This window comes from Wickerhamomyces anomalus (genome assembly GCF_001661255.1).
Source record: "Wickerhamomyces anomalus NRRL Y-366-8 unplaced genomic scaffold WICANscaffold_6, whole genome shotgun sequence".
Taxonomy (NCBI): Eukaryota; Fungi; Ascomycota; class Saccharomycetes; order Phaffomycetales; family Wickerhamomycetaceae; genus Hansenula; species Hansenula anomala.
This window is the reverse complement of record NW_017567115.1, coordinates 694,526-716,699: the sequence shown is the minus strand read 5'-3', so window position 1 is coordinate 716,699 and position 22,174 is coordinate 694,526. Positions and strand designations below refer to the sequence as shown.

Below are 22,174 nucleotides of genomic sequence, written 5' to 3'. Positions count from 1 at the left end.
GAATATTCAGCAGCTCTTTTACCGTATTCTTCCAATATATCAACGTTAATTTTGGCATTTGTAATAAATTCATCCAATTCTGCAGTTTCACTCTCAATATTTTCTATATCGAGTGCTTTTATTTCATCTGGTGATAATTCTGACAAAACAGGAGTTGCAAATTTAGCACGTTCTTCATCATCTGTAATAAATGCAACCAACTCAGTTACATCTCGTGCTTCCAAAGATTTAAGTTCAGCCAAGTACTCGTTCAAATGTCTTGACTCTTGTTTAATTATACCTTGGTGTCTTTCAATCTTATTCTCGAGCTCGATAGCAGCAGATCTGTACTGATTGATCTTTTCCAATTTTTCATCCAACTGCTCTTTCAAGGATTCAGCTTTGGAGGAATTGTCATCTTTAGAGTCTAACAATTTATTTAGTTCAGTTTCCAAATTCTCAAATGAAGCAACTTTCTCTTGATATGCTTGTTCAATTTTCACTAGCTCATTATCATAGCCTTGAATCTCAGACTCTTTTTCGGTCTTGGACTTTTGGTATCTTTTCAGCTCATTCTGCAGCTTCTTGAGTGAAACTTTATTGTTGTTTATCTTTTCAAGTGTGAGTTCCATTGTTTGGTTCAAACCATCAACTTTGGATTTTTGCAAGCGTAATTTGACACCACCAACTTGCATAATCTTTTCTTGAAGTTCATTGATTTTTGATTGCAAGTCTTTTGTTTGCTCGGTTAGTTGTTCATACTCATTTTTGAGAACCACGACTTGTTTTTCAGCTTCTTGTATATCTTTATTATTGGAATTTGCAGCTTCGTTGGCCTGGATTGATTCCGTAAGTTGAGCTTGAGAGTTTTTCAACTCATTGGATAATGATTCAATTTCAAAAGTCAGTTTGGATATTTGAGTTTCGATCTCAGGTTTTCTTTCCTTCATCTCTTTCAAAGCATCTGTCATTTCATAATAGGTATTTTGTGCAATTTCAAAGTTCTTTTCCTTTTCCGCTAGCTCTTGTTCTAACTTAATGACATCTCTTTCAGAAACTGAATTCGCAGAAGCTGCAGATTTCATACCACCTCTACTAACAACATTACCACCACCACTCAAAGTACCGGACTTATCAATCAATTTACCGTCGAGCGTAACAACCCTGTAACGTTTGGCACCATACGCAACAGCATTAGCTTCTCTCATATCGGAAGCGACTAAAGTATCTTGTAAAACACTGTAGAATGCAGGAGCAAATTTTGGGTCCTTAGGTTTGACTAAGTCAAATAATCTCGGGACATTGTTCGGTGTATGAATTGGGTTCAAGTTGAAATTTCTCAATTTGTTCAACAAAATGAAACGAGCATAACCAAGGTTGTTTTTTCTCAAGTGTTCAATACATTGTTGACCGACTTCAACTGTTTCAACAACCATGTCATCTAATTGACCACAGGCAGTTGAAATGGCCACGTCATATTTATCATCAATATAACCCAAATCACCTAATCTTCCATGGAAGCCTTGAATACGACCAGAGTCTTGTAATCTCATCAAACCTGCAAGAACCTTACTTTTGTTTTCGATGTTTGACAATGAACCACGAGCTTCTAAAGTTCGTTGACGATGGTTTGATAAAACTCCATTCATTTCATTCAATTTTGCAGACGCATGAGAGCATTCTTGTTCACCAAGTTCAATTTGCTTAGTGGTATGAACGAGTTCCCTTTTCAGAGTTGTCAACTTCTTTTCATTTTCATTTCCATCGTTCATAATCCTTTGAATAGATTGCTTCAAACCGTTAACTTCAGCATCTAATTGAGATCTTTTCTCTTTCAATATTGAAACTTGACTCTCAGCAACTTGAATCTGTGATCTTTTTTGATCAAGCTGTTCATTCCATGGTTGTAGTTGTTTTTCATAAACTTCGATTTCTTCATTGAAGCCTTTGGTTTTATCTGTAAGTTCAAGACGGATCTTATCCAAAATAGCCTTCTCTTGAACCATCGACTCCTTGACCTCTGCTAATTCTTTGTCGAATGATTCATTTTCCTCAGAATAAGTTTGAAGTTTTGATTCAGCTTCACTCAAGGCATGAACAGCGGTTGATAGCAGCTTTTCAGCTTTCTTCTTCTTGTTCTCCAAACTCTTCTTTTTTTCTTCAACAGCGACCTTTTCTCTATCACCTTTCTTTTGCACATCTTCCAATTTCTTGATATTAAGGGTAATATCCTCAAGCAAGGCGGTCAATTTATTGTAGTCTTTCTCTAGGGATTTGACTTCTTTTTCAAAATCGGTTGACTCCGTCTTTTCATTTTTCAACTTGGTTTGCAGTTCTTTCAAAACTCCATTGTTGGTGTTTATAGACTCTTGACTTTTATGCATTCTAAATTGGAATAATAAAGATTTTTTCTCAACCAAAGTTTTCTCTTTGTACAAAAACTCTAAAGCTTCATCCTTTTTGGATTCTAATGATGATTTTTCCTTTTCAACAAGACTAAATCTGTTTTCTTTTTCTTGACAAACTTCATTTAGATCTTCAATTTGTTTAAATGAATCTTCAATCGTGCCTTTATAATCTGAGGTACCAATGATATCTTCTAGGTATTCCAAAAGACCATCATCATTTTCCTTTTCAGCCTTTGGTTTCATTTGTGCAATACTTTCAACTTCACCTTGCAAGATCAAGAATCTCTTATGATCAAGATCAATACCTTTATCCTTCAATAGTTTGGTAACTTCAGAATAATTACTTCTTTTCTTGTTGATATAATATTCAGAGCCATTATTTTTGAACGCACTTCTGGACACCACCAATTCACTACCTGGAACGATTGTTGTGGTATCATCTAGATTATCAGTGACATGGTGGAAGTGAACATCGACGGAACATGATTGTAAGTTTGGAGCAGCTTCAGAGTTATGGATCAATTCTGATAATTTCCCTTGTCTCATTTTGTTTGCCCTGAACCCAAAGACGAAAAGTAATGAATCAATAACATTTGATTTACCACTACCATTAGGACCCACGACTGCAGAAAATGATGAATGGAAAGGGCCAATGACTTGAGTCCCAGCATAAGATTTAAAGTTGTTGAGTACTAATTTTTGGATAACTAATCTTGTTATTGGTTCCCTTGGTTTATCTTGTGAGTACTGCGTTGCTGCCTTGGAGGATTTGATTGGTGATAATTGAATAATATCTGGACCGTTAAATGCAGTTTTTTGTTTTGGTGATTGCGGAGGTGGTAACGTTGAAGGAGGGTCAAGTTTAACATTGTTTGTGAGTTTCAAGCTATCAACATTTTGATCAATTGGTGCCAATGAAGAGCGACGTTCTGGCTTCGGAGAACTCTTTGTTGGGGAGGACTGAAGTTCGTTCTCTTTATCGCTCATCATCGAGACGTCACCAGCATCATTGACAGCGTCAGCGTAATCTTCTTCATCATCAGAGACTGCTACTCTAATAGCTCGTCTCTTTGCCTGCTGAACTGGCGAACTCATCGTATGAACCTGGTTCTTTCTTGTATGTTGAAGCTTCAAAGTGTTTCGATCAAAGACGCGTATATGAAATCAAAACATAAACAAAAAAATAAACAAACCCAAGATCTCAATCCGCGAACTTTACCCTGACTTGAGTCACGTGTGTGAATTTTCGAATTCGCGACACCGCGAACTGCAAATGTGTATAAGCTCTGAAAAATCAAAGCAGAACAACAAATTTCGAACAATTCCTTGAGATTGACTGGCATCCTTGAAATGTCGTCTACAGTCATTCTAGATAATGGATCTTTCAACATTAAGGTCGGATACAACACAGCAGATGTCAAAGACATAAAGAAAGTTCAAAATACAATTTGCAGAACTAAAGACAAGAAATTATTAATCTCCAATCAAATACACAATGTTAATGATATCAGTGGGATAACTTTCAAAAGACCAATTGAAAAAGGGAATTTAGTTAGTTGGGAAGTTGAAAAACAAATCTGGGATTATGCGTTCACTTCAAGAGATGTTGACTTAGACGTTGACCCCAGTGATACCCATTTGATATTAGGTGAAACTCCATTTACATTACCACAATTGTCAATTAATACAGATCAGATAATATTTGAAGAGTATGGATTCCAGTCTTTATACAGAAACCCTATGGCTGGCTTCATACCGTGGAATTATGGAAAGAATGAAACTTTATATGAACCCAAAATAGAGAATGATATATCGGGTATTAAAAATTATGCTGATTTCCAATTAGTTATAGATTCAGGATTTAATGCAACTTGGATAATACCAATAATTAGAGGTGTTGTTTACTGGAGAGGTGTGAGGAAGTTTGAGATAGGGGGTAGATTTCTCTCGGGGGTTCTTCGAGAATATGTTTCATTTAGACACTATAACGTTACTGATGAAACTATTTTGGTCAATAACATCAAAGAAAAATCCTGTTTTGTTAGTTTGGATTATAATGAATCACTAAAGATGATTAAGCAAAACAAAAATAATAAAGACCACATTATCGAATATGTTTTACCAGATTTCAATACAACAACTCAAGGGTATGTCCTTACACCAGAATTGAAACAAAAATACAAACCACAAGAACAACAAATTTTGAGACTATATGATGAAAGGTTCTCAGTGCCTGAAACGATATTCCATCCTGAGATTGTCAATGTTAACAATAAACCAGGCTTAGTGGAGACGATAATGGATAGTATTTATACGTTACCAGAATTGATTAGACCATTGATTGTCTCAAATATTATCGTCATTGGTGGGAATTTCGAGATGGAAAACTTTGAGAAAAGGTTATCAAATGAATTGAAAATTGTTTTACCTGTTGAATGGGATGTTAGAATTGGTAAACCATCAAATCCTACAACTTATGGTTGGGAATCTGCCAAAGTTTTCAGTGAGAATGAATCATATAGAAATGTAAGAGTCTCTAAACAAGATTATGAAGAGCACGGTTCACAGTGGTGTCAACAAAGGTTTGGATTTCAATTATGAATCCTACAAGGGAATAAACGATCATGACAGTTCATATAATTAATTATCGTAACAAATGCTTATCTATAATATAAACTCTAAAAAAACAACCATAATATCAAAAACAAAACACATAAATCAACTTATTAATACATATCTTCAAAAAATCAAATACCAAAAACAGAACCAATACCACCAATTATGAAAACCGTCACACCAATGAAAACACCCCAAACAAATACTAGATTCCCCATAGTTTTTTTCTCGCAACTCATTATTAAACAAATGGCTAAAATTCCCAAAAACAAACTAATCAACATAGTTATGGTCAAAACACCCACAAGTACTGGGCTCAAACTCACATCATCATAAGAATTATATATGGAGGCAGTTATACCTAATGAAACTGCAGTGAGGAGCAACGCAAATAATGCGGATAATAGAGATAATGAGGATAAGAAAGTTGATTGTTGATGAGATTTGATTTGTTCATTTAATGACTCCACATCGGATTCTAAAGAACCATACCCATTATGATGTTGTTGAGAAAGGGATTGATTCATTGGTTGGGACTCTTCATCAGTTATCAACCATGGAGTTTTCTGTAATAGGAAATCATGGAAATTATTAGACATTTTGTAAAACCAATCAATTGATGCATTGTTTAAAAAATGGTGGTCATCTGAAGAATCAACATCAACCATGAATGCATTATCGTTTTCAAAATCTGAACCATTATCAAATTCATTCCAATAACGGAATTGCACTGTGGATTCACCAGAGACTGATGGGTTATGGATTGATGAACCGTTATCTGAGTTCCCAGCTGTTGTTGGGCTGGTTAGCTTTGAGGTGTGAGATTTAGATCTCTTGATCTTTGGTGGGAGTTTTCTGATATCAATGTTTGATTCGAATAATTGGGCCCATTGAGGTTTGAATGATAATTTGTTAAATTTGTATAATGAAAAAGTTAATGCATTGAAAGATTTATCAATGTTGTAAACTAAATGAGAATCCAATAATTTTTGTAAAAAACTTGGGACATTTGGTGAATTCCAACGAACTTCTAAGATTGCATAAGGTAATGAGCTTGCATCTGATTCATTTTGTTGAGTCCATGCATTAGTGGATAAATCACTTTCACTTAGTTTAACATTTGATTTTAAAGTGATCCATGATTTAAACTTTGAGTCTTGAGATAAATTAGTTTGCAAGTTTGTAAATCTTGATTTATTTAATTTAACTTTAACCAAAGGTTTAACATTTTTGGAATATATCCATTCAATTGAAATTTTCTCCAAGGAGCTTAAAGGCAAAATTTCAGATTCATGACGTTGATAAAAATCTTGATAAGTTTCACCATCTAAACAACTCTGTAATAAATCTTGTAAGAATTGAGAATCATGTAGCAACACACATGAAGTTTTTCTTAATCCACCAATAGCAGTCATTGAAATAGTTCTATTTGTATTTTTTAAATCAGTTAAAAACATGCCTGGTTCTGTTTCATTTTTGATTGAAATGAAATTCTTTGGATCTTCCAAGATCAATGAACTTGAACCATGATCAACCAATTCGTCACTTTCATTCAAATAAATTGAGTTACTTTTATAAATCTGAGTGTTTCTTTCATCATCGTCCTCTTCATCTTGTTCTTCTCCTTCTTCAATAGGTTGAGTTTTTTGTCTCTTTGTAGATGGTAAATCTTCATTTGAAGCAGATTTCCCAATAATTTGCCTTAGACTTAGAGTTGATGTCTGTTTCTTTAGTTCAATATTTTGTCTAGTGGAACTCACTGTTTGGTCAACAAAATAAAAATTAGCCAACAAGAATATCTTTAATTCTTCCAAGTTATCATAATGAACCAAGTATTTCTCCACAAAGTTACCTTCTTTGATAGCTTCATAATCAAAAAATTCATTAATGTTTAAAGTTAAAGATGGATCAATGTATGAAGAACGGCGTCTATGGGCATTGGCAGGTAATGGTTGTTGTTGTTGCTGTGGCGGCTGAGTTGGTAATGAAGAAGTTGGTGAAACTGCCTCCATATTTGATCTAATCAAGTCATAAATCAATGCTAGTTCCAAATAAAACCCAGTAAGATCCAAATGGATGAATGAATCATCATTCTTGATCATATATTTGTTGATTTTCATGTTTAAATCACCGCCATCTTTTGAATATTTTGTATATTTTTTCAACAACTTCCTTAGACCAGTTTTTTGAACCATGATGAATCTTGAAAGTTTTTGTAAATCTGATGAGATTGAAGATAAATAATCTTCAGCATTGAAATGAATATGTCCATCATTATGACTTTTTGGGTTTTCTTGTTGTTCAATCAAGTTTTCGATATATATTATTCTTCTTTTAACTTCACCAATCTTGGAGTTCAGGAATAGATTTACCATATCAATTTGTTCAATAAAGTCATTATGTAAGTCATTAACCAGTTTTTGATTATTTGGAGTTTCTGTTGTTACTCTAATCTTAAATTTCAAGTGGTTATAATCAATATTGTAGCTCTTCCATTCTGGAACGGATTTGGATTTGATTTGAGCCCCAAATTTCATCCTACCCGCTAGTGAGCACTTCTGGATATCTTTAGCTGGTTGTTAAGTGTTTCTTCAATGGATTTCTCTTGCCCCCTTCTTGTCAAGTTAGAATGAGTACTAAAGGGTTTTTTTCCTAAGCAAAAACAATTTTTGATAAAGGAACGTGGATTTAACAAATCTATCAATTCTCGCTTAATAAAAGATTATAGACCTAGTTGATAACGATTGTGTTGAGTGAGTGATATAAGAGATGGTATTAGCTTGGATTCCCAAGGAGACTGGGTCCTTTTATAAGATGATTCTGTGTTTTGATACAACCAGTTTCAGCGCATCGCTTTCGCAAATTGTGCAGAGGCTGCTGCTGCATGGAGATACACTTTACTGTTAAACACTCCGGGAGCCCTGTGTAAAATAAGGTCAAGAGACCAAGAAGTTGGGCTATAGCCCTGATAAAGAGCGTGTAATGTTATTATTAATGAACTACGAGAAGACCATGAGCTATTGGTTGTTGTGAACAGTTGTTGTATTCCTCAGCAGAGCTATTGAGGCATTCTTTGATTGTCAATTTGAAGCACCAACTAAAAACCTTCAAGAAGATCAAAGCACTTGCCAAATCGCCTTGTAATATAAGTTCCAACCACGGTTCAGGCTTCAATCAAGCTCAGTCCAGCTCTAGAACAGGTATCCAACGGCTAGTGAAGAAGCTATGTATGGCCGTTAGCCAGTTATATTCCGCTTCTAAAGCTCCCAAAAGTATCGCCAAAGCTCTGTTCTCTTTCACTGGATGAGTTTTGGCTGTTTCTCATCCCATATGCAGTTCCTTCCTATCGAAAAAAAAATTTTCGCAGCTACAGTATCAGCTCCAAATGTCAAAACATACTCACAGCACGACGGCTATTGTAATGGGTTTGAGAAAAAGTAAATTAGTTTATAGCTTTAATCGTTGTTCTTGTCCTTCTCTTTTCCTCGAGACCAATTCAGCTCCGAGATTTGTTGAATCTCTTGATGCCATTGTCTCCATCTCATCATTTCACAGTTCGTTGGCCTTTGATGAGCTCCACGTGGGACTGGTTTTCAGGTACTCGTGTGACAGATTACCACAAATGCTAAAATCCGTCAACCTGTTGAAGATTTTCAAATTTCAAGGTTTCGCGAATTGACTCTGTGAGCCTGTGGCGGGCTACTGCGACCGACCGTAGACTGCCCAATACGGAAATAAAAAGTGAGCAGAGCCATATATTATTCTATTATTTACTGCAGTAACTGTTTTTATATAAAGACTTGCAACAGCCATACCCCCATTTACCATCAGAATAATATGAACCCCAGACGCTGGTATGATTATTATGATACACATCCTCTGGATATTTGGATTTCGTGGAATCAACTTGTGCTTGTGGGTCTTCATCTTCCTCTTCTTCAGCTTCATCATTATTTGAAATTGACAAGCTTCCCCCATATCTATCTAGTATAGACTTCTTCAGTTTGTCCTTTTTTAATTTCTCCTCCTCACTCATCTTTTCAATTTTACGGTCAGCTAAAGTTGGATTAGCAACAAGATTATCATCAATAATACCTCGTTTTTTTTCATCCCATGCAAACTTTTTGGAGTTTTCAAACTCTTTAGCCTCACCAGTCAAATGTCTAACAAACAAATTACTATCATTATAATAACCAGTCTTATCATCTCTAATCATTCTACTCTTTGGATCATAACTAATATTTTCATTCCTCACATTAGTCAAATAAACAGCTTTATCCTCTCTTAACCGGATAATTTTTTCACCGTCCTGTTTAGCAGCATCTTTAAATTCAGGATCATCCAATAATCCTAATTCCTTCAATTCAATTTCCTCATCGGTATCATATTCCCTTTTCTCTTCTGGTTCTTTCTTTGCCTCCTTCTCTTTCCAATCTTTTAAATATTTCGTATAGTCATTAACATCATATCCATACCATCTATCCCTCTTCCCATCATAATCAACATCCTCATTTCTCTTCGAGACTTTCCCTGTCTGTTTAACATTGATTAAACCAGGACGTTCAAGACAATCCTTCTTATCATGATCACCCCCACAATTCTTACAGCGTCCTTTCTTCTTTATCCTATGGCGCTGTTGACTTGTAGGATCTATTTCTTCAGTGGGTATGAACTCGTCTTTGATACCCTGTCCTATCTTTGGTTCTGAATTTGGTTCTTGTGTTGAAGATGTTCTATGATGTGATAAATAATCCTCTGGATTGGTCTTTGGTTGATACCATGGAGCATCTTTGATATATTTGGGCACATATGGGTTTTCTTTTGACATTATAAAGTCCGAGCGGTATTGGTTAAATCAAATAAGGTGTAACTTGATAACTGATTTACTCTTTGAATTTTTGACACAGTTGACTTTTTTTAACGGTTCAACAAGATTTCGCGGAATTGGATTTTTTTTTGGTGATGGAGTGTCTCTAACAAGTCATCTCTAAAATTTTTTTTCTTTACGTGGAAAAACTTATCAATGGATCAAATAGTATAGATCAATTTGAAAGCAATACACCACAGATCAATCATGAGCAATAATATACAAACTTCATCATTTGTGAAGAAGCTAGCGGCAAATGGTATGTCTCAGTTCCCTCTCCATTTCATGTGAAGATGTCCACTAACTTTTCTCTCTAGACCGTCCAACTAGAACAAAAGCATTAGAAGCATTACAAAAGTTTTTATCACATCCACGTAAATTACCTTTATTAGAATATGAAAAATTATGGAAGGGTCTATACTACTCAATGTGGTTCAGTGATAGACCAAGACCTCAACAAAGATTAGCTAGAGATTTATCTTCATTATTTGATATAATTCCAAAACAAAATTGGAAATTATTTAATGAAAGTTGGTGGGTTATTATTTGTAAAGAGTGGCCTCATATTGATCATTGGAGATTAGATAAATTCTTAATGTTGGTTAGATTCAACCTTAATGCTATGTTTGCTAGATTAGAAAAAGAAGAATGGGATGATGAAATGGTTGAACAATTTTTACAAGTTTTGAAAAAAATTCCATTATCTGGTGATAAAAAAATACCTAATGGGATCCCATTCCATATTATTGATATCTATGTTGATGAATTGGAGAAAGTGGTTTTCAAAGACGTTGAGGAAAAAGATGAAGATGAAGAAGATGAAGATGACGAACAGGATGATATCAATAAAAGAAAACAAGATATAATAGATAGTACACCTGTTGGAGAATTGATTTCAGTGTTTGATGAATTGAGTAAAGAGGCTGCATACAAGACCCTAAGAGAAAAGATCAGAGATGAAGTGTTAAAAGATGACAGATTGAAACAATGGGGTGTTGTTGAAGTGGTTGAAGAGGAAAATGATGAAAGTGAAGAGGATACAGAAGATGATCAAAATGAAGATAGTGAAGATGAATGGAATGGGTTTGATTAAGTTATATAGATATATTTTGCATCAATAAAAGTCAATTACAGTTTGTTTTAGGAAAGGAAATTAATTAGATTAAAGCATATTCATAGCTCTTATTCTAGCTATAAACACAATTTTTGTCTAGATATCTTCATGTACCTTTTAGTATTTACTCTTCTTCGTTTTGTTGGGACTGTAGATAGCTTTTTGTTGCAGCTAACACTGCTAATCATTAAATGTAAAGAATAAACCAAATAACAATAGATCTTTCTTAAGCATGAGGTGGTGGTGGTGGTCTTTGACCTTGATATTGTGGTGGTCTTGGTGGACCTTGGGGTGGACCTTGCGCATACCCTTGTGGTGGTGGTGGACCTTGAGGATAACCTTGTGGTGGGTATCCAGGTCTTGGAGCACCAGTTGGAACTCCTGGTCTATAACCTGGTGGAGGAGGCCCTGGAGGCCCTGGAGGTCCTCTAAATCCTGGTCCTGCTTGTGGTCCTCCAGGTTGTTGTTGATATGGATATCCAGGTCTTTGTTGTGGTGGTGGTGGTCCTTGTCCATAATATCCTTGTGGTGGTGGTGGTCTACCAAATGGAGGTCCCTGTGGTCCTGGTGGTCCTCTTGGTGGGAACCCTGGTCCTGATGCTTGGGGAGTACCTGGTTGAGCTGGACGACGTGATAATCCACTTGGTGGTTGAAATTGAGTGAAAGGACCTCCTGTAGCTGGTGACTTAGCTCCTGGTGGTCCTTGTTGTTGTGGATATCCATGGAATTGATTACCTGGTGTTGATGGATGAGATCCTGGAAACCCTGGACGAGCTGCACCTGGTGGCATTTGTGGTTGCATAGGCGATGGACCTCCTTGTCTGTATGGGTTTGGAGAAGCAGCACCTGAAGATGATGGTCTTTGAGCTTGAGGTGGGATAGACCCACGATGTGGAGGTTGTGCTGGTGAAAATTGTTGAGATGGTGGAATACGTGGAGATCCTTGATTTAGACTCTGCACAGGAGTAGCCCTTGGAGTAGGTGGTTGTGAAGTACGTTTCCCACGAACGCCTAATGGATTTGAAGGTGGTACTTGAGAAGCTGGGGTTGCTGGAGCTTCCGCTGGTGATGGACCACTTCTTGAAGTAGCTGGAGCTTGATTTCTTGGGCCACGACTTGGTGGAGCATTTGAAGGGGGTCTTGTTGTATCTTGGGATTTTGGAGCACTTGGTGGCATATTATTCTTTGCATTTGGAGGAATCTTCATTTGATGATGTACTTCTGGGAGTGGAGTTGGAGCTGAAGCACTTGGTGGAACAGGTATTTGTTTTTGACCAGCATGAGGTGGTATTGGAACGTTATTTGAAGGTGGTACCTGAGGTTTTTGACCTTTCTCGAGAGATGCTGGTTGCTTTTCACCATCCTTCTTGACAGTGGACTCCTCAGTAACTTCAACAGATTCAATTTTAGCTTTAACTAAAATAAAAGGGCTTTTTGAAATTTTTGCAAACTTGGTGACGTATTTTGCAGTTAATCCTCTTTCCTTATTAGCTTTGTTATGTTTTTCAATAATGACTCTGAACAACACAGCTGAAATTGGAGTTGCAAACTCAATATAAGCATTACCACGCGATTTACCATTACTCTCCTGTGTGTCAAAAATAATCTTTCTAATGTTATCCAATAACTGTTGAGACTTTGTATTCAACTTTCTCTGAACGTACTTAGCAGTGAGTTTCTTGCTCTTTCTTCTTTCCTTTCTCTTCAGCTTCTTAAGCTCTTTTAATTTCTGTTCTTCAGGATCAGTCTCTTTGGCTTTTCCGTCTTTATCTGAGGTATCCTCTTCGTCATCCTTCTCATCTGATGAGCTTTCCTCAATATCATCATCCTCCTCCTGTTCAACAACTGCAACCTTTCCATCTTTGGACCCATTATCAGCAGCAGATATTTCAGTAGATTTAGACTCAACATTACTTTTATCAGCTTCTTGCTGTTCATCTGAATTCATTTCCACATCACCATCTTCTTTCGATTGTTCAGTTCCTTTCGGAACCTCTTTCTGCTGACCATTCTCTTTAGATTCAGAACCCTTCTTGAAAAGATCAGAAACCAAACTATTTGTAACATTTTCTGCCTTCTTCGAAACTGCATATTCAATAATCCATTCTCTGATGTCATCTTCCGTAATTTCTGGTCCCATATTCAAAACATAAACAGCTCTAGTACTAGCATCACTTGTGTTTAAAACTTTCAAAGCTTGAGGCTTGGTAGATCTTGAGGATTTAGTTCTTTGTTCAAACAACTTTCTTTGGTCAAATCCAGAGAACTTCTCACCATCTCTTTCTTTAAAAGCTTTTCTTTGATCAAAGGTCTTACCATTGACTTTGCTGGATCTTTTGTCGTCGAAATTTCTTCTTTCCGACCTTTGATTTTGTTGTTGAAACTTGCTTAATCTTTCATCTTGCAAAGGTTTAACAGTGAAATCATCAGGTCTACCACTTTTTGCTTTCTTCTTTTTTTGGGGGGTGGAATCATCTTCACGTCTTCTTTTACCCCCTGATTGAACAGATGGCGGAGGTGGTCCACTCGTTCCCACAACACCACCAAATTGACGAGCGTTTTTCAACGGAGCCATATTGGTACCAGTGATTTTCGTTGTTGAACCATCATGATCTTTGATAAAAGCTTCTGAAGTATCAGCGGATTTACCTTTACCACCTCTTCCTCCTCTACCTCCTGATTGAGATCCTCCCCTACCGCCGCCTCTACCTCCTCTTGGTGCTCCTCTGCTACTTCCTCTTGATGAGCTGTCTCCTCTACCACCTCTGCCTCCCCTTGACGAGCTTTCACCACCTCTACCACCTCGACCTCCCGAAAAACCTCCTCTACTATCACGGCTTGATGGTGGTCCTCCTGCAGATGGTCTACCGCCTGAAAAACTATCACTTCTTCCTCCTCTTCCTCCTCTTGGTGCACCTCCACCTCTTGGGCCACCTCTTGAAGAGCTTCTAGGATCTGACGAACCTCTGCTGCCACCACCCCTTGGGCCACCTCTAGAAGGCCTACCACCTGGGGGTCCATTGAATGAGCCACGTCTCCCAGACATTCAGGGTCAATTGATTTGATGTGAACTCGATTCTCTTGTAGTTGAACAAGGTGATAATTTTTTTCAAGAATGTGTGATATTCTATGAAAACAAACTGCTTGATCAATTGTCCAGTATGCACAGTATATTAATCTTTTGTTAAAAAATCTACCGCTGTGTCTAACAGGCTATCAATTCCTTGAATGAAACTCTGTTAATTGATTCAGAACAAGAAATGATTCTTCACTGGTGTTTAAATCAATGGATTCCCTGATAGGGTCAAACTGCGGGTAAAAAACGCCAAAACGAAAATGATCGCGAATTCATTTCACATCCAAACACCTAGATGGGATTACTGGTGAACACGTCGAAGAAAAGAACAATCGTTGAATGATAAAGATACAGAACCTCAACACTTCAACAAGTACAACAAATAAATAAATCAAGATGGCTGGTGACGGTTTAGAAAAATTCACTGAAGTTCCTGTTGAGTTCTTCAAAGATGGTTCAGCTTTTGTCCAAAAATGTACCAAGCCAGATAAAAAAGGTGAGTAAAGTGATAAATCATTGCAGTACCAACTAGATGGCCCTCAGAAAGGCGAGCAGCAACTCATCTTGTTAGATGTTACTGTCTGGGCAGTAAATCAGCATTGTCCTTAGCATGTTTGCCCCCTTCGTTGGTTCCACAGTTGTGTGTATCAATTTGGAAACATTACTAACAAGCATCCAGAATATATTAAAATCATCAGAGCTGTTGGTGTTGGTTTCATTATGATGGGTATCGTTGGTTACGCTATTAAACTTGTATGTGTTAACAAAGCTTCAAACTACGCTGAAGATTTTATACTAACTGCTTCTTTTAGATCCACATCCCAATCCGTTACTTGATTGTTTAATTGAAAGTCAATCAGCTTTACGATGATCGTTCTGTATTTTTTGATCAATCTTCAATCACAGTTAAACAGGTTTAATTCACTCAAATAGGTTTCAATGTACAATAATAATTGGTATAACTGTGTAATTGATTTGAAAGTTAAAATTTGGGTGTTGGGGACTGTTGACCCCTGGTTTCTCAACATTGAAAGCACAATTCCTTGAAGATACACAATCAGTGCATTTTCTAGATTGATTGGAGTATTTACCTCTCTACTCGAAGTCTTCAAATTCAAATATTGACGTTGTATCTGGCGATTGTAATTTCTTTACCACGATTTGGTCGTGTAATTATCAAATCTTTAAATTTTGTTGCAAAAAGGCAAAATTTGAAAGTAAAGATGACACTTTTACTGATTAACTTGAGAATCTACTTGTCTACCATAATTCAACCTAGCTTAAGATGAGCTTTTCATCGCTAATATCCCAAATTAAGCATAAAACAAAAGACTCTGAGGCTAAACCTTCATATTCCTATGACCCTAATGCTCAGAAACCAAAAGCACAAACCCCATCCTCAACTGGTCGCAGACTATTATCCAAATCCTCTTATGAACCACAATATACCAAAACAGTTGATCCAGCTGTGCAAAGATTGAAGGAGCTTCGAAGAATTGAAAATGCGAAGAAGGAAGCCCAAAATCCTAAACCAAAGACTCAACGACAAAGAACAAGTTCCTCAACAACAAGGGCAGCTCCTGTTAGACGAAGAAAAACTCCAGAAGTTTCAATCAAGGAGACAGTCTTACAAGAAAGACCAAGATCATCTTCTCCACAGAAAAGACTAACATTTGCAGAATTAATGAATCAAGCTCAAGAGAAGTCGAAAACTCTGAAAGATGGTAAAAAAGATGAATCTATACAACCAGCAACTCAACCAACCAAATATGTGTCAAAGACCCAACCAAAAACTATTCAACCTCGTTCTCAAAGATCATCATCAGCCCCATCATCACAAAACACAAGTGTACGGAAACCTACCTCAAGCCTTTCAAATTCAAGACCAAGCTCGAGACCACCTCAAGAACGCATCCCTTCAAGACCAAAAGAATTGGCCAAACCATCTGCAAAATTACAAGCTAAGCTAGATGCTAGAAAGAAAAATCAAAGAGCTGGCCAGCCAAGGTCCAGATCTAGATTTGAAGATGATGAATATGAGTCTGATTTTATTGAGGATGATGATGAAGAGGATCAATATGAAGAAGAAGCTGGCTATGATAGAGATGAGATTTGGAAAATGTTCAATAGGGGAAAAACTAGAGCCGACTATTACGATGATGACGACGATTTGTCTGATATGGAGGCTACTGGGTCTGAAGTCATGAATGAAGAAATGAGATCAGCAAAGAGAGCAAGATTAGAAGAAAAGGCAGAAGCAGAAAGGGAGAGAAGAAGATTAGAAGAAAAGAGAAGAAGATTAGGAAAGAAATAAGCATTTAATAGAGAGGTACTTTCCAGTATAGAAACCGTCATTGCATTTATTAATATAACTTCATTATTCTGTAAAATATTACATTTGTTCATTCTGTATCGTAGTCAAAATCATAATCTTCGTCTTGATTGGAGCCACCATTGGTTGATTGTGACAGTTTTTGGGATTCTTCCTGTTTCAACTGTTCGTTGAATTGTTTCTCAAGCTCTTCATCATACTCATCGGTTATTGCCTTTTGGACTGGGATCTCTTTAATATTTTCAATCGCACTTTCATATTCAGATTCATTTGAACCTATATCTTTTGCTGGTGGAGTAATTTCTTCCCCTTCAAAAAATTCTTTCTCTGGTGAGCTTGGATCAGCTTTCTCATTCAGTGGATGTTCTTGAGCTTCTGGGTCCAAATTCTCTGTGAGCTCATTAGCTTCTGAATAAGAGCTCTCTTTTTCATCCACAATCTCATCATTATCATCACTATCCTCACTTTCATCGTTCTGTAGCTGATCAAAGAATGCCTCATATTCATCAATGCCATCTGAATCATTTTCAAGGCCATCATTATCTTTATGGGGTACCTTATCCATGCTATCATTTAGTCTCCTCTTGTTAGCCGTATCCCGGCCAGAAGTATGGTAAAGTTCACCATCACTATCATCATGGCCATACTTTTCTTGATCATCCTCAACCAAGAAGCCACCACCATAATCTTTATGGATAGTTTTGTGGCCTCTAAACCCACCATTGCTAGCTGAAACATCACCTTCTTCTCCAAGAAACCCATTTTCTTCTTCTTCTTCGTTGATAAATCCACCACTTGCCTCTTCTTCATCTTCTTGAATGAATCCACCAGCCCCATAATCAGGTTCGGGACCACCACGTTCAATAATAAATCCTCCAGGTCCATACTCGGGCACCTCGACAACCTCATCCTGAGACATGTCATCATCACTTTCATCATTCTCCAAATACTCTTCGTACTCTCTTTCTAATTCAGCATATTCATCTTCACTTCCATCAGTATCTTCATCAACTTTACCATGTTGTGCATTAAGTCTCTGTTTGATTCTAAGTTTAGCCAATAACAAGCTCCATCCTTTAAGTGCCCGTATTTCTAACTCAGATCTTTGCTTTTCGATAGATTCCTCCTTCAATTGCTCCTGTACCGATTCAACAGCTTCCTTAAACTCTTCCGCAACAACAACCCCTTCAATCTTAGGAGTAGCACCACGTCTTTCAAATTTAAAGCCAACAACAGCAGGTGCATAATCAATTCCGATTAGTTTGGCAGCATCTGATGCAAAAGGTGTACTGATCAATACCGCTCCTTCAGGAACCATAGATGGTACATAAACATCAATGTTACCGTATGAATTTTTTGTTATTAATCCATCTTTCACAGGAGGTGGAACATAGACAGATGTTTGGAAAATAGCATAAAGCCTCTCATCTGGATCATCATCATCATCTTTCATTTGAGCAGGTGTCTTCTTTCTCACTAACATTGGTCTTTCCCCAGTTTTCAATATACGACCACGCTGAAACCATCCTCTTGGAGATCTCAAAGTCTGAACATTTTCTCTTCTATAAACTTTGATTGAATCATTCTTACCTTTAGTTCTAATCATACCACAATGCTCTTTTGGGTGAAGAATTTCATTGGCTCTCAAATGAGATTCTAAAACATAAAAAGGATGATTTTTAAAATCTTGGATGTTATCAGGCATTCCCTCTAGTGTTGCTTTCTTCTTGAAATATTCATCCTCATAATCATCAGATATGTTTCTTTCTCTTGCTGATAAGCTTTCCATGAAATCAGAATACCAGATTTCATCAGCTTCATCTTTTGTTATTCTTTTCTTTCTGGTTCTAGCATAATATTTTTCAGCATACCGTTTTGTAATATCCCTTACACCACCTTTTCGATCATACCCTAAAACATAAATCAAATTATTATATGGGTAATTGGCCGGTGGCTCTAGTTTGCTTTTGAGTTTAACATTCTCGATAATTTTGAATTGTATTGGATCAATGGTTATCCAGGTTTTAGAAGACGAGTCCCATGCTTCAGCCCAGAACACTGGATAATTCAATTCAACCTCGCCCAAAACTTTCTGATCAACAGACGTACTAACTTTCCCTTTTCTCAGCTCTAAAAGTTTATCTTGTGCAGATTTTGTATCAGTCTGACCCTTTGTATCCAATTCTTCAGGTTTCTTCTTGATTGCCATTGAAGTAAAGTCTGGTGGTTGGAGTGAAAACACCAACCGAGAAGGAACACCAGCTGCTCTCAACAGCGCAACAAAACCTTGAGCACCTATATCTCTATTTCCCCTACCTTTGATAATACATTTGCTGAATCTTGAAAACGGAACGCTTGTTTTTTCATACCCATACCAATCGTACCAATCATGTTTGAAAATTCCCTTATTTGAGGTGACCTTGTAATATTTGGTCCATCTGTCTAATAAATGGCGTAAGCCATCTAGAAATCTTCTTGTCCTTATATGTGGAGTTTTAACATCATTCTTTGAAGGATGTAGCTCATCATAAATAGAAGGTGATATAAGTTTCATAATTGAGTTGTGGATTGATTTGTCATTACACCAACGATTCCTTATAAACCCATGTATAGACATGATTGCAATGTAGTTTCTATGAAACTGTTTTCTAAATAACTTTTCTTCTCTATCAATAACATTCTTAGCCTTGGTCTTCCTCTTCTTTTTGGGATCTGGCTTATCCATTTGAAGTGAAATGTCACCCGCTAGATTGGAGCTTGGTCTTGGTGTAACAGAATCCATATCAACATCTTCAAATTCCACATCATCAAACTCGTCATCATCTTCTTCATCTTCGCCATCATCATCATCATCAACTGTAATCTCAGCATTGATATCAGAAGTTGAATTACACCCTGAGACATCTTTAGACGTAGTTGCCTTTATGTTTGGTTTGTCGTCATTATCTGAAAGATCAATAACCGGGATGGCGTTAAGCTCTTCCTTTCGACTTGGGACATCATCACTCGAATCATCAACAACAATAGCTTGATCATTTGAAAAGCCTTGTGTTTCAGTATCTTGTGATCCAGTATCTTCAGTCAAATCATCCTTTTTATCTCCTCTGTTTCTCTTTCTTCTCTTTAGAGGTCGCTGCTCCGATGGCGTAGAATCTGACTTCTTTATGGCATTTCTCATAAGACCAAGATATTCTCTTGGAACACCTGACATCCCACCACTATCAAACTTTCTGATCTAATAACGGAGGCCAGTCCACCTTTTTTGATTGATCTCTCAGAGTGCTTTGATTATATCTTGGAAAAGCTTAAAGTTGCTTAACCTTTTGACACATCCAAAATTCATTTTCTCATATCTTCGCGATTCGCGAATCTTTCATGGTTATGTACGCTGGCCTATTGTCGAGGATTTCCGCCCTATGAAAAACAACCCCAGAAAGATGTTGAGAACCTTGTGACTTTGAATCAATTCAACCAACTTCATTACACTCCAAACTACCTGGTGCTCTTCTAATTATCATTCAATCAAGAAATTTGACATTGGGAGTCTCAAAAATGTGGACTTTATGTCGACATCAAAGAGCTCCTTTGATCTCTATATCCCGACGGAGCTTCACATTGCACCACTTGAACAAGTCAGATCAAAGAAAAGTTATGTTGGAACAAGTCCCCTACTGTGACTATAGCATTTTGAAAAGGAAAAAGAACTTATTCAGTGAGGAGCTTCATCCATATTTGCGCAAAGTGACGACGGTTGGCGATTACATTCGAAATGTTAATGATTTCCACCATTCAAAGAAAGTAAGGACATTCACAAGATCTAAAAAGAACAAGTTTGAAGCTATTTTCTCCATTCTACTACATACATTACACTATGCATGTGCCAACACGTCTGCTGTGCCCAAGAGTTTTTTGAAGCTTTCACACAACTTGCCACAGGAGGTTGAATATATCCTGAAATCCACTAAATCTTCACAGTTCTTGAAACAGGCTCATGAATTGGATCCAAGTTTTCAAAAAGAAGTTGCTCAGTTAGTCAATTTGTATTCCTATGGTGATACTAAACTCTCATTTGATACCAGAAAGATTGATCAAAAATTATTGAAAAATATTGAAATATCATACGCTGCATTATTATTACAACTAGACAATAGACATGAAATTCAACATCTACTTCAATGGATTTCATCAATAATGGCACCAACTGTTACAAAATGCTGTCAATCCCTTACGGGTCTCTCCACATTTCCAAATGTTGTCATCAAGGATGTACTTCTTCGAGAACCAACTTCTGAGTATGAGTTTGATTTGATGTTTGATCTTTTCCAGCATTATGCTGAAGTTAATACTGTTTTCTCAGAAGTTTTGATCAAAAATATGATTCACTTTGCAAATAGGTATAAGTTTACAAAACTTGAAGAGCTTGTACAAATCATATTAACTAAAGGTGGCCAGTCTGATGATGCAATGTTAAACAGATTGGTTTGCTCATTGGCAGATCTCGGAGAGATGAAGAGCTCCAGAAATCATTATTTGAGTGTATTAAATGCACAAAGATTGATAATTGATAAAATCCTTGAAAGAAAGGGAGAAATTGCGCCATTGGGATATCTGGGTATTGCTCGTGGGTTGATCCCTCTATCTCCTCAAAGAGCTGGTAAATTCTTATTATTTGTGCTGGACCAAAAATTAACAACTGAGGAAAGCCAATTAGCTAGCATCATAAAATTGAAGCTAAGTCAGTCTCCAGATACATTGATTCGCACATTTGACTCAACAATGGGAGATGTTACACTAGAAAAATCTCCAGATCTTTGGAAAGAATTATTTATCAATCTTGAACATTTTAATTTACTCAATGAACAAAACTCGTTGGGTTTTCTGAAAAAAGTTGAAACTCCTCAGTTCTCAGATGCCAAGAATGAATTACTTTCCCATCTTGATTTGAACGATATATTAGAGAAGACCATAACCATGAATAACAGAAGTTTGGGTATTATTCTTGATAAATTATACAGGTCCAAAAAACATTTTCACGTTTTCGGTGAAGGATACAACTACGCAAGGCATATATTTCACAATATCTCATCTCCTTCAAGGTCAACAGTTGGTGTTGTGTTACTTGGTGAATCATTTGAAAATCCTTCTCATGCATATGATCTTTATCTAACCCTATTGGAGAAACATTGTGATAATATTCCAAATGAAAAATGTCTATTATCCTTATTGATACCACCATATTTGGATCCAACATTGAAATGGGGCAATCGTTATGCTTCTCAAATCGCAGTTCATGAGTTCAGGAAACATTGCAAAAGATCACTAGATGACGTTGAAGGTACAGTCATACCATCCAATTCATTGTGGAAGCCATATGTGAAGCTACTGGGTAGATGTAATTATCAAGATGAGTTGAGTGAAGTGATGAAGCTTTGGGAAGACTTGAATGTTATCCCTGAAAGAGAAACTTTAGCTATGTTATTAGCTTCACTCCCGATGGGTGTTGGTGAATCCAAGAGAAGCCATGCAATTAAATATCTTGTCCCTAATGAAGATTCAGGACAAATCCAAGACCTTTCTGAGACTCCAAATTGGGATTGGCCGGATGATCATGAGCTATACTTTCAACGAGAGAAGATTGTCCAAAGATTTTGACGTTTATTTATTATTTACTGCTTATTGTTATTTATTTTTGTTTGCAAAACAGATAATGTTTTGTTTGTTATTTATTCATTTTACAATTCAATCTATCGGCATATTTATTTATTTATTTACTATTATATTA

At 36.7% G+C, this 22,174-nt stretch overlaps 9 protein-coding genes across 9 annotated transcripts; 5 read left to right on the top strand and 4 right to left on the bottom strand.

Moving 5' to 3' along the window:
* Positions 1-3,737: 3,737 nt before the first annotated feature.
* On the top strand, positions 3,738-4,988 carry ARP6 (Arp6p; the record flags this gene model as incomplete). The annotated part of the gene is made up of 1 exon (XM_019182338.1): positions 3,738-4,988. The coding sequence occupies one exon, from the start codon at positions 3,738-3,740 to the stop codon at positions 4,986-4,988; it is 1,251 nt and encodes a 416-aa protein (XP_019036881.1).
* Positions 4,989-5,134: 146 nt separating this feature from the next.
* Positions 5,135-7,540, bottom strand: VTC5 (Vtc5p; the record flags this gene model as incomplete). Its single annotated transcript, XM_019183848.1, has 1 exon — positions 5,135-7,540. One exon carries the CDS (start codon positions 7,538-7,540, stop codon positions 5,135-5,137), a length of 2,406 nt encoding a protein of 801 aa, XP_019036880.1.
* A 1,217-nt stretch (positions 7,541-8,757) lies between these two features.
* SLU7 (mRNA splicing protein SLU7) lies at positions 8,758-9,884 on the bottom strand. The gene has a single exon (XM_019180336.1). The coding sequence runs from the start codon at positions 9,829-9,831 to the stop codon at positions 8,770-8,772; it is 1,062 nt and encodes a 353-aa protein (XP_019036879.1). The 5' UTR covers positions 9,832-9,884; the 3' UTR covers positions 8,758-8,769.
* A 193-nt stretch (positions 9,885-10,077) lies between these two features.
* On the top strand, positions 10,078-10,963 carry RRP1 (Rrp1p; the record flags this gene model as incomplete). Its single annotated transcript, XM_019182264.1, has 2 exons — positions 10,078-10,129; positions 10,188-10,963. The coding sequence occupies 2 exons, from the start codon at positions 10,078-10,080 to the stop codon at positions 10,961-10,963; spliced, it is 828 nt and encodes a 275-aa protein (XP_019036878.1).
* Positions 10,964-11,210: 247 nt separating this feature from the next.
* Positions 11,211-14,030, bottom strand: WICANDRAFT_65016 (uncharacterized protein; the record flags this gene model as incomplete). Its single annotated transcript, XM_019183847.1, has 1 exon — positions 11,211-14,030. The coding sequence occupies one exon, from the start codon at positions 14,028-14,030 to the stop codon at positions 11,211-11,213; it is 2,820 nt and encodes a 939-aa protein (XP_019036877.1).
* Positions 14,031-14,456: 426 nt separating this feature from the next.
* On the top strand, positions 14,457-14,905 carry SSS1 (translocon subunit SSS1; the record flags this gene model as incomplete). Its single annotated transcript, XM_019182314.1, has 3 exons — positions 14,457-14,556; positions 14,740-14,813; positions 14,873-14,905. 3 exons carry the CDS (start codon positions 14,457-14,459, stop codon positions 14,903-14,905), a joined length of 207 nt encoding a protein of 68 aa, XP_019036876.1.
* A 440-nt stretch (positions 14,906-15,345) lies between these two features.
* On the top strand, positions 15,346-16,374 carry SPT2 (Spt2p; the record flags this gene model as incomplete). Its single annotated transcript, XM_019183846.1, has 1 exon — positions 15,346-16,374. The coding sequence occupies one exon, from the start codon at positions 15,346-15,348 to the stop codon at positions 16,372-16,374; it is 1,029 nt and encodes a 342-aa protein (XP_019036875.1).
* A 1,009-nt stretch (positions 16,375-17,383) lies between these two features.
* RAD4 (Rad4p) lies at positions 17,384-19,570 on the bottom strand (the record flags this gene model as incomplete). Its single annotated transcript, XM_019182320.1, has 2 exons — positions 17,384-18,480; positions 18,562-19,570. Coding segments are annotated over 2 exons (2,106 nt in total), but the record flags the coding sequence as incomplete, so codon positions are not given.
* Positions 19,571-20,043: 473 nt separating this feature from the next.
* WICANDRAFT_70748 (uncharacterized protein) lies at positions 20,044-22,078 on the top strand (the record flags this gene model as incomplete). The annotated part of the gene is made up of 1 exon (XM_019184214.1): positions 20,044-22,078. One exon carries the CDS (start codon positions 20,044-20,046, stop codon positions 22,042-22,044), a length of 2,001 nt encoding a protein of 666 aa, XP_019036873.1. The 3' UTR covers positions 22,045-22,078.
* Positions 22,079-22,174: the final 96 nt, after the last annotated feature.